General features: G+C 39.7%; 1 protein-coding gene across 1 annotated transcript in view; it reads left to right on the forward strand.

Annotated features, from left to right (window-relative positions):
* TRIM42 (tripartite motif containing 42) overlaps positions 1 to 10,130 on the forward strand; it is a 31,964-nt gene extending 21,834 nt beyond the window's left edge. The window contains exon 5 of the mRNA XM_007188041.1: positions 10,044 to 10,130. Within this exon, the coding sequence (XP_007188103.1) occupies positions 10,044 to 10,130 (87 nt within the window). The remainder of the gene's footprint in view (positions 1 to 10,043) is intronic.
* The last annotated feature ends 2,288 nt before the right edge of the window (positions 10,131 to 12,418 follow it).

The following is a 12,418-nucleotide window of genomic DNA, read 5'->3' on the forward strand; positions in this document are numbered from 1 at the left end:
AGGCTCACCCCGCATCCGTAACCCTCCCTCCCCCGGCCTGAGTGAGCCAGAGCCCCCGAAACAGCTGCTCCTTTAACCCCGTTCTGTGTGAGCGAAGAACAGATGCCCTCAGGTGACCTACACACAGAGGCAGGTCCAAATCCAAAGCTGAACCCCAGGAGCTGTGCGAACAAAGAGAAGGAAATCTCTCCCAGCAGCCTAAGGAGCAGCGGATTAAAGCTCCACAATCAGTTTGATGTATCTGCATCTGTGGAATACCTGAACAGACAACGAATCATCCCAAATTGAGGAGGTGGACTTTGGGAGCAACGATATATATATTTTTTCCCCTTTTTCTCTTTTTGTGAGTGTGTATGTGTATGCTTCTGTGTGTGATTTTGTCTGTGTAGCTTTGCTTTTACCATTTGTCCTAGGGTTCTGTCTGTCCGTTTTTTGTTTGTTTGTTTGTTTGCTTGCTTTTTTTTAGTATAGTTTTCAATGCTTGTTCTCATTGGTGGATTTGTGTTTTAGTTTGGTTGCTCTCTTCTTTCGTTTTTCTTTCTTTTTTTTTATTACTTAAAAAAATTTTTTAATAATTATTTTTAATTTAATAACTTTTTAATTCTATTTTCTTTTATATTCTTCTTTCTTTCTTTCTTTCTTTCTTTCTTTCTTTTTCTCCCTTTTATTCTGAGCCGTGTGGATGACAGGCTCTCGGTGCTCCAGCCAGGCATTAGGGCTGTGCCTCTGAGGTGGGAGAGCCAAGTTCAGAACACTGGTCCACCAGAGACCTCCCAGCTCCACTTAATATGAAACGGTGATAATCTCCCAGAGATCTCCATCTCAATGCCAAGACCCAGCTCCACTCAATGACCAGCAAGCTCCAGTGCAGGACACCCTATGCTAAACAACTAGCAAGACAGGAACACAACCCATCCATTAGCAGAGAGGCTGCCTAAAATCATAATAAGGCCACAAACACTCCAAGACACACCACCAGACGTGGGCCTGTGCACCAGAAAGACAAGATCCAGCCTCATCCACCAGAAAACAGGCAGTAGTCCCCTTCACCAGGAAGCCTACACAACCCACTGAACAACCCTTAGCCACTAGGAACAGACACCAAAAACAATGGGAACTACAAACCAACAGCCTGTGAAAAGGAAACCCCAAACACAGTAAGTTAAGCAAAATGAGAAGACAGAGAAACAGCAGATGAAGGAGAAAGGCAAAAACCCATCAGACCTAACAAATGAAGAGTAAATAGGCAGTCTACCTGAAAAAATTCAGAATAATGATAGAAAAGATGATCTAAAATCTTGAAAATAGAATGGAGAAAATACAAGAAACGTTCAACAAGGACCTAGAAGAACTAAAGAGCAAACAAACAGTGATGAACAACACAATAAATGAAATTAAAAATTCTCTAGAAGGGATCAATAGCAGAATAACTGAGGCAGAAGAACGGATAAGTGACCTGGAAGATAAAATATTGGAAATAACTACTGCAGAGCAGAATAAACAAACAAAAAAAAATGAAAAGAATTGAGGACAGTCTCCGAGACTTCTGGGACAACATTAAATGCACCAACATTTGAATTATAGGGGTTCCAGAAGAAGAAGAGAAAAAGAAAGGGACTGAGAAAATATTTGAAGAGATTATAGTTGAAAAATTCCCTAATATGGGAAAGGAAATAGTTAATCAAGTCCAGGAAGCACAGAGAATCCCATACAAGATAAATCCAAGGAGAAACATGCCAAGACACATATTAATCAAACTATCAAAAATCTAATACAAAGAAAAAATTTTAAAAGCAGCAAGGGAAAAACAACAAATAACATACAAGGGAATCCCCATAAGGTTAACAGCTGATCTTTCAGCAGAAACTCTGCAAGCCAGAAGGGAGTGACAGGACATATTTAAAGTGATGAAGAAGAAAAACCTACAACCAAGATTACTCTACCCAGCAAGGATCTCATTCAGATTTGACAGAGAATTTAAAACCTTTACAGACAAGCAAAAGCTAAGCGAATTCAGCACCACCAAATCAGCTTTACAGCAAATGCTAAAGGAACTTCTCTAGGCAGGAAACACAAGAGAAGGGAAAGACCTACAATAATAAACCCGAAACAATTAAGAAAATGGTAATAGGAGCATGCATATCGATAATTACCTTAAATATAAATGGATTAAATGCTCCAACCAAAAGACATAGACTGCCTGAATGGATAAAAAAACAAGACCTGTATATATGCTGTCTACAAGAGACCCACTTCAGACCTAGGGACACATACAGACTGAAGGTGAGGGGATGGAAAAAGATATTCCATGCAAATGGAAATCAAAAGAAAGCTGGAATAGCAATTCTCATATCAGACAAAATAGACTTTAAAAAAAGACTATTACAAGAGACAAAGAAGGACACTACATAATGATCAAGGGATCAATCCAAGAAGAAGATATAACAATTGTAAATATTTATGCACCCAACATAGGAGCACCTCAATACATAAGGCAAATATTAACAGCCATAAAAGGGGAAATCAACAGTAACACAATCATAGTAAGGGACTTTAACACTCCACTTTAACACTCCACCAATGGACAAATCACCCAAAATGAAAATAAATAAGGAAACACAAGCTTTAAATGATACAATAAACAAGATGGACTTAATTGATATTTCTAGGACATTCCATCCAAAAACAACAGAATACACTGTCTTCTCAAGTGCTCATGGAACATTCTCCAAGATAGATCATATCTTGGATCACAAATCAAGCCCTGGTAAATTTAAGAAAATTGAAATCATATCAAGTATCTTTTCCGACCACAACGCTATGAGACTAGATATCAATTACAGGAAAAAATCTGTAAAAAATACAAACACATAGAAGCTAAACAATTCACTACTTAATAACCAAGAGATCACTGAAGAAATCAAAGAGGAAGTCAAAAAATACCTAGAAACAAATGACAATGAAAACACGATGACCCAAAACCTATGGGATGCAGCAAAAGCAGTTCTAAGAGGGAAGTTTATAGCAATACAAGCCTACCTTAAGAAACAAGAAGCATCACAAAAAAACAACCTAACCTTACAGCTAAAGCAATTAGAGAAAGAAGAACAAAGAAAAAACCCAAAGTTAGCAGAAGGAAAGAAATCATAAAGATCAGATCAGAAATAAATGAAAAAGAAATGAAGGAAATGAGAGCAAAGATCAATAAAACTAAAAGCTGGTTCTTTGAGAAGATAAACAAAACTGATAAACCATTAGCCAGACTCATCAAGAAAAAAAGGGAGAAGACTCCAGTCAATAAAATTAGAAGTGAAAAAGGAGAAGTAACAACTGACACTGCAGAAATACAAAGGATCATGAGAGATTACTACAAGCAACTATATGCCAATAAAATGGACAACCTGGATGAAACAGACAAATTCTTAGGAATGCACAACTCGCTGAGACTGAACCAGGAAGAAATAGAAAATATGAACAGACCAATCACAAGCACTAAAATTGAAACTGTGATTAAAAGTCTTCCAAGAAACAAAGGCCCAGGACCAGACGGCTTCACAGCGAATTCTATCAAACATTTAGAGAAGAGCTAACACCTATCCTTCTCAAACTCTTCCAAAATATAGCAGAGAGAGGAACATTCCCAAACTCATTCTACGAGGCCACCATCACCCTGATACCAAAACCAGACAAAGATGTCACAAAGAAAGGAAACTACAGGCCAATATCACTGATGAACATAGATCCAAAAATCCTCAACAAAATACTAGCAAACAGAATCCAACAGCACATTAAAAGGATCATACACCATGATCAAGTGGGGTTTATCCCAGGAATGCAAGGATTCTTCAGTATACTCAAATCAATCAATGTGATACACCATATTAACAAATTGAAGGAGAAAAACCATATGACCATCTCAATAGATGCAGAGAAATCTTCTGACAAAATTCAAAACCCATTTATGATAAAAATCCCCCAGAAAGTAGGCAAAGAGGGAACTTACCTAAACACAATAAAGACCATATATGACAAACCCACAGCCAACATCGTCCTCAATGGTGAAAAACTGAAACCATTTCCACTAAGATCAGGAACAAGACAAGGTTGCCCACTCTCACCACTATTATTCAACATAGTTTTGGAAGTTTTAGCCACAGCAATCAGAGAAGAAAAAGAAATAAAGGGAATCTAAATCGGAAAAGAAGAAGTAAAGCTGTCACTGTTTGTAGATGACATGATACTCTACATAGAGAATCCGAAAGATGCTACCAGAAAACTACTAGAGCTAATCAATGAATTTGGTAAAGTTGCAGGATACAAAATTAATGCACAGAAATCTCTTGCATTCCGATACACTAATGATGAAAAATCTGAAAGTGAAATTAAGAAAACACTCCCATTTACCATTGCAACAAAAAGAATAAAATATCTAGGAATAAACCTACCTAAGGAGACAAAAACCCTGTATGCAGAAAATTATAAGACACTGATGAAAGAAATTAAAGATGATACAAATAGATGGAGAGATATACCATGATCTTGGCTTGGAAGAATCAACATTGTGAAAATGACTCTACTACCCAAAGCAATCTGCAGATTCAGTGCAATCCCTATCAAACTACCAATGGCATTTTTCACAGAACTAGAACAAAAAGTCTCACAATTTGTACGGAAACACAAAAGACCATGAATAGCCGAAGCAATCTTGAGAAAGAAAAATGGAGCTGGAGGACTCAGGCACCCTGACTTCAGACTATACTACAAAGCTACAGTAATCAACACAGTATGGTACTGGCACAAAAACAGAAATATAGATCAATGGAATAGGATAGAAAGCCCAGAGATAAACCCACACACATATGGTCACCTTATCTTTGATAAAGGAGGCAAGAATATACAATGGAGAAAAGACAGCCTCTTCAATAAGTTGTGCTGGGAAAACTGGACAGCTACATGTAAAAGAATGAAATTAGAACACTGCCTAACACCATACACAAAAATAAAGTCAAAATGGATTAAAGACCTAAATGTAAGGCCAAACACTATAAAACTCTTAGAGGAAAACATAGGCAGAACACGCTATGACATAAATTACAGCAAGGTCGTTTTTGACCCACCTCCTAGAGAAAGGGAAATAAAAACAAAAATAAACAAATGGGACCTAATGAAACTTAAAAGCTTTTGCACAGCAAAGGAAACCATAAACAATATGAAAAGACAACCCTCAGAATGGAAGAAAATATTTGCAAATGAAGCAACTGACAAAGGATTAATCTCCAAAATTTACAAGCAGCTCATGCAGCTCAATATCAATAGAACAAACAGCCCAATCCAAAAATGGGCAGAAGACCTAAACAGACATTTCTCCAAAGAAGATATACAGATTACCAACAAACACATGAAAGAATGTTCAACATCATTAACCATTAGAGAAATGCAAATCGAAACTACAATGAGATATCATCTCACACCGGTCAGAATGGCCATCATCAAAACATCTACAAACAATAAATGCTGGAGAGGGTGTGGACAAAAGGGAACCCTCTTGCACTGTTGGTGGGAATGTAAATTGAGACAGCCACTATGGAGAACAGTATGGAGGTTCCTTAAAAAACTAAAAATACAGCTACCATATGACCCAGCAATCCCACTACTGGGCATATACCCTGAGAAAACCATAATTCAAAAAGAGTCATGGGCTTCCCTGGTGGCGCAGTGGTTGAGAATCTGCCTGCTAATGCAGGGGACACGGGTTCGAGCCCTGGTCTGGGAAGATCCCACATGCCACGGAGCAGCTGGGCCCGTGAGCCACAATTGCTGAGCCTGCGCGTCTGGAGCCTGTGCCCCGCGACGGGAGGGGCCGCGATAGAGAAAGGCCCGCGCACCGCGATGAAGAGCGGTCCCAGCACCACGATGAAGAGTGGCCCCCGCTTGCCGCAACTGGAGAAAGCCCTCGCACGAACCGAAGACCCAACACAGCCAAAAATAAATAAATAAATAAATAAGAAAATCCTTTAAAAAAAAAAAAAAAAGCAGTAACAGCCCTACTCATCTGTTTAAAAAAAAAAAAAAAAAAAGAGTCATGTACCACAATGTTCATTGCAGCTCTATTTACAATAGCCAGGACATGGAAGCAACCTAAGTGTCCATCAACAGATGAATGGATAAAGATGTGGCACATATATAGAATGGAATATTACTCAACCATAAAAGGAAATGAAATTGAGTTATTTGTAGTGAGGTGGATGGGCCTAGAGTCTGTCATACAGAGTGCAGTAAGTCAGAAAGAGAAAAACAAATACCATATGTTAGTACATATATATGGAATCTAAAAAAATAAAATAAAAAGAAAATTGTCATGAAGAACCTAGGGGCAAGACTGGAATAAAGACACAGACCTATTAGAGAATGGACTTGAGGACATGGGGAGAGGGAAGGGTAAGCTGGGACAAAGTGAGAGAGTGGCATGGACATATATACACTACCACATGTAAAATAGATAGCTAGTGGGAAGCAGCCGCATAGCACAGGGAGATTAGCTTGGTGCTTTGTGACCACCTAGATGGGTGGAATAGGGAGGGTGGGAGGGAGGGAGACACGAGAGAAGAGATATGGGGATATATGTATATGTATAACTGATTCACTTTGTTATAAAGCAGAAACTAACACACCATTGTAAAGCAATTATACTCCAATAGAGATGTTAAAAAAATAAATAAGAAAAAATATACTTAAAATGGCTTAGATCACAAAAGTAATCTTCCACATATTCTTTTTTTTTTTTAATAAATTTATTTATTTATTTATTTATTTATTTATTTTTAGCTGTGTTGGGTCTTCGTTTCTGTGCGAGGGCTTTCTCTAGTTGCGGCAAGCGGGGGCCACTCTTCATTGCGGTGCGCGGGCCTCTCACTGTCGCGGCCTCTCCTGTTGCGGAGCACAGGCTCCAGATGCGCAGGCTCAGTAGTTGTGGCTCACGGGCCCAGTTGCTCCGCAGCATGTGGGATCTTCCCAGACCAGGGCTCAAACCCATGTCCCCTGCACTGGCAGGCAGACTCTCAACCACTGCGCCACCAGGGAAGCCCCCACATATTCTTTTATTAACTTTAGTTTTGCCTTTCAAATTTAGGACTTTAATCCATCCATAGTTCACCTTTGCATGTAGTACTAGGTAGAGATGTACTTTTTTGGCCATCTAGTGGGCCAGTTTTCCCAATACCATCTACCTAGCAATGTCCTTTCCATTAGAATACAATAAAGGTGCCACTTTAATCTTGCATTAAATTGCCATATATTTAGGGTTGTGTCTCCGACCTCTCTGTTGTATTCCATTGGTCAATTTGTCTGTTCTTATATTAATACCACACTAGTTTTATTGTTGTTTAACCTCAGCTTTATGCTACGTCTAAATGAACTGCTAAGATAAACCTGCCTGTTACCCTTCCTTCTTTTTCAAGGTTTATATGGCTAATTATAGAAGTGCATTCCTTCATATGAATTTTGTAAAAATTTTCAAGTAAATTGAATTCCTTTAAAATAACCAGATAGAATTTGATTGGGAAGGCACTGGGTCTCTAATTTGGAGACAATGTTTTTGTAATATGTTTGATTTTTATTCAGATCATCTTCTACATGCTCTACTAGGGCTTTTAAATTCTTCCCATAGAGGTACTATATATTCCTGGTTAAACCAGATATTTTACAGATTTAGTTGATATTATTAATGTTATTTTTATATCTGATTGTACTTTCTACTGTACTGCTGGTTTAGAATAAAAACTACTGTGTTTATAGGATAATCTTGATTCCAGCAATATCAATAATATCTCATTATTCTGAGAGTCTCTCTGTTGATTCTGCTTGTTTTTCCAGGTGTATTATCCTATTGTCTATAAATAATGATAGTTTTATCTCTTTCCTTACAATTCTTGAACCTCTATTTCTTTTTCTTTCCTTATAGCTTTGGCCAGGGCTATTGGTTCTACAGAAAATGGTGGCTGTGAGAGTTAATATCCTTGTCTTATTCCTGATCTTAATGTTTCTCCATTGAGCTATGATGATTTTTGATATAGTTTTTTTAACAGTGTTCTGACTTTTTATTTTTTATAAAAGCTTTATTAAAATATAATTCACACACTAAATAATTCACTCTTTTGAAATGTATAATTCAGTGGTAATTTTTTACATATAAACCTTATTAAGTTAAGGAAAATTCTTTCTACTTCTAAATTTCTGAGAGCTTGTGCAACTTTGTGAATTTTTTGTATTATTTGAGACAATCATATGATTTTTCTCCTTTAGGCATTAATGAAATTAATTACATTGATTTTTCTGATGTTAAACTCTACTTGCATTCATGGACTAAACCCTATGTGATCATGATGTATTATTTTTTTAATATACTTGGTTTTAGTTAGCTCATATTTTGTTTTGGAGTACTGCATCTCTCATCATTCGTGAGCCAGACCTATAATATTTTGCTTATATTTCTTTTGTCTGGTTCTGGAATCAATATTTTACTAGCTTGAAAAATGAACTAGGAAACTATTGCTCTTTTTCTATTTTCTAGAACAACTCTTTCTTAAAAGTTTGGTAGAATTCATTTGGAAACCCATCTGAGCCTTTTGGGCAGGGGAGGGAATGTCAACTATCATTTCAATTTCTTTAGTATCTCAAGTTCTGTTCTCTGTTTCTTCTGTCCTGTTTCATCTGATCCTCTGATTCACAGGCACACCTCATTCCCCACTGCCCCATTCACATGTCACACTCAAGTCTTTATCTCTGGAGATCCTGACTATACTTTAAGGCAGAACATAAATACCCTGTTTTTATGAGTCAATTCCCAACCCACCATAACACTGTTATTCCTTCCTCATTGCCCCCTGATAGCTCTGTGTGTATATCTTACACATTTATACCACCCTTATCAGGATTATATCTATGTGTTATTTCCATTTTTATCCAGCAATGAATAATCTAACATCATAGGTATAACATAATCTTTATCTTGCATGAAGCCCTGTTTTCTCTAAAACTAAAAGTAAATTTTGTAAAACTAGAGAGCATAATAATAATAGTGTCTATTTTTTGCCCTTTCCCTTTGAATACAAACATAAAAGCCTTTGTATATACTTTGTACTCTGTGAGAACACTGCTCTTCCTCATCCAAACTGTACCCCTAGCCCCATCTGCCCCATGAATCCTGATTGATCCTGTGGGCTGTCTCTCATACCTGGATCTTGACCTCACTCCCTAAATGCCTTCTCAGTAAATGTGTATTAGGAAAGAATAGGAATGCTGCCAGACCAGAGTTGTGGAGAAGTCCACCACCTTCAAGGTAAGGCACGGAGCTCCACGTCTAAGCTGAGTTGGTGAGACTTCTAGGAGGGTTCTGCTACCCAATGTAAGCTGCCTTTTCTAGGGAGCATTGACTATTCACTGTGATCAGAGATAGTATGATGCTTCAAAGAGAAACAGTTGGCAGATGTACAAATAATGGTTCTATTCACCTTTCATTCACTTTTCTAAGAAACTTCTCTGTACCATAACCACTGTTGGGGTTACAGAGATGAAAGACTGTCATTGCCTCCACACCCCATTTAAGGTGCTCACAGTCTGGTAAGAAAATTAATTAAACACACTCACTGAAATTTACAAATGATAAGAGCTGTGACAGAAGCAATTTCCAGGGACTGGGGGAGGACCCCGGGGGCTTATCTCTGGTGAAGCCCACCTGGGGTCACAACCACAACACAGTAATCAGCAGTCAGTCCTTGAGCTGTCTTAAAGAAGTGGGACCTTGTCTGTGAAATCCCTACCCCACCACGTATTAGCTGTGGGACTTCAGGAAAGCTACCTGGTTCTTCTGAGCCTTAGTTTTTTCATTTGTAACATGGGGTCATTGGCACCGGCCTCATGTGGTTGTTGACATGAGGAGTTAATGCTGTGATGTGTGTAGCGCCTGGCCCGCAGCCGGGGTCAGGCTCCTGGGAGCTGCTGTTTCCCTTGTGGCTGGTGCCGTAGCTCTCTGCTTCTGATTGCAGGTGGTAACACCAGATGGGCGTGGGAAGAACCGAGCTAAGTGGGGCCTGCTGAAGAATATCCAGACTGCCCTCCAGAAACGCTTCTGAGTGCCCCCGCAGAGCAGGCAGCAACCTCAGAGACATGCCACAAAATAGACAGATATAGACACACACACATATGTATATGTATTTTTCTCACCACATTCTTCAATGAGGTTGTAGACGATGTTCCCGGGACGTCTAAGCCATTTCAGCAGGAGTCTACTAAGAGCTAATAAAAGGAAATGCCTGATGTCATGGCTTGCTGTTTGCTCATTAAATAGAAACTAAGATACAGAAGCCAGCAAGTGGCTACGTTTCCATGAGCTCAGACCTAATCCTAGGCTCAGAATTCTGTGGTGTTTTGTATGAGGCAGCGTTGGTTAAAAAAAAATTAAAAAGGCACTCTCTTTGAAGTCAGGCTCCCTGGGTATGCATGTTGACCCTGGTCTAACTAGCTCTCGGTGTTTGGGCAAGTCACTGATTGATGGGGAGCTCATTCCCTCACTATGCAGTCTATTTTAATATGAAAAGGCCAACATTGTTAGAATACGCTTCCTAGTTATTGAGCCTGAACTTGCCTTCCCATAACTTTAACCCCATGGTCTGAGGTATGCCCCAGAGCCATAAGAATGAGAGTACTCCCTCTTCTCACTCCTTCTGATCCCCAGGCAAAGGAAGAGCAGTAGAATGCCTGGTGGGAGGCACCCCCCTATGGTTCTTTGAAGCAAGACAGGAAAGAATGGCAGAGTCGTGTGTCAGCTCCCGCCTCACTGAACTTGGCCAGGCCCTTCAGACAATGTGAAGTACCCAAGCTTCACAAGGACCCATCTACCTGGAACGACCCACTCCTGAACCCCACCCCACTGCTGCCTAGAAAATACCACCAGTCTTTCAAGACCCAGCTCAACCACTTCTGTGAAGCCTTTGCTGATTCTCCAGGTGGTCTAAGTGGGGATGATACCTCCTTCCTCTCCTGGGTTCTCACTAAACCCCAAGCCCTCCTCCCCCACCCCATCCCCCACAGAGACATCTCTTCCAGCCCATGATGCTCAGGAGCTCTCATTTGTCCCCAGTCTTTAGGACAGAGATAGCATCTCATTCATTCTGTCCCAGTGGCTGGCTCAGTGAAACTCACATTGCCCATTAATACCAGGGAAAGAGGAACTACTGCTGGAAGGCAGGCACACAGAGTCACCCTCCTGTGAACCCACCCCCGATACGTCAATTTGCACCATGAGGGTCTACGCACAGAAGTGGGAGTGGGCATGGAAAGGGACCGGTGGTCAGTGGTCTCCACCTCCCCTAATCCCATCCTTTTCATGAGCTGTCCCATGGCAGGTGTGGCCAGCTCAACTGGCTTCACCCAGAGGACCATGGCTTTGCAACCCATTATTTTGTCCAGAGGCTCAGCATCAGAGCCAGAAAAGCCCCTTTCCCTGTGAAAGGTCCCTAGTGATGATCTTCTAATAATGTGAGATGAAGCCAAGCAGATTCCTGCCCCGCCTCCCAACAGCATCACAAGAAGGAATACCCGAGGGAGCTTCATTATGATCCTATTACTATAAATGATGGCTTGAATCCACCATCAGATTTGGTATTACCATATAATCATTTCTGTAAAAGCCTTCAAAATCATGATTAGCATGGGGAGCAAATTAAATGACATGCCAGCAGGGATTTTACTACTGATAAACTAAAATGAAATTAAACTAAAAAAGAAAAAAAAAGAATGATACGAATTTTGCATTACAATGATCACACCTACTCACAGAGCCAAGTAGGATGGCCAGAATCAGATAAGCACCAGCACCCTGATCTTGCCTCTCTGAAGAACATGTAAACTTGCATTCAGCAACCAAGAAGTTAGTGGGATTCTCTGAGAGGCTCATTTAAGCGGTAGCTGAGCTGTTCTTCCAAATACAAGATGAAATTTCTTAATGATGCAGAAACCCTTGCACATCATTTTTTCCCTGAGGTTATGATTCACACGGAGTGCACCCTCCCAGGACCCTTCCTGTGGTATAAAAAGGGAGGCAAGAATCTGGTGTAATACCAGCACTTTATTAACCAGCTGCGTGGCGTTGAGTGAGTCCCTCTCTCACCCTGGATGTCAGTTTCTTTGTCTATATGATGATGTGGTTTGATTAGGTATTTTAGAGCTGATCTTTAATTAAATAAGAATAATGTTTCTTTCCCTGCTTCTTCGGATTGTTGTCAAATTCAAATGAGTAATATACACGAAAGCATGTTACAAAGTGGAAAGTACTGTTAAAGAGGAAAGTTTTTTAACTGAAGTGTAGTTAATGTACAATATAAGTTACAGGCATAAAATATAGTGATTTGTAATTCTGCAT

The sequence above is a fragment of the Balaenoptera acutorostrata genome, chromosome 4, assembly GCF_949987535.1.
Source record: "Balaenoptera acutorostrata chromosome 4, mBalAcu1.1, whole genome shotgun sequence".
NCBI classification, from domain to species: Eukaryota; Metazoa; Chordata; class Mammalia; order Artiodactyla; family Balaenopteridae; genus Balaenoptera; species Balaenoptera acutorostrata.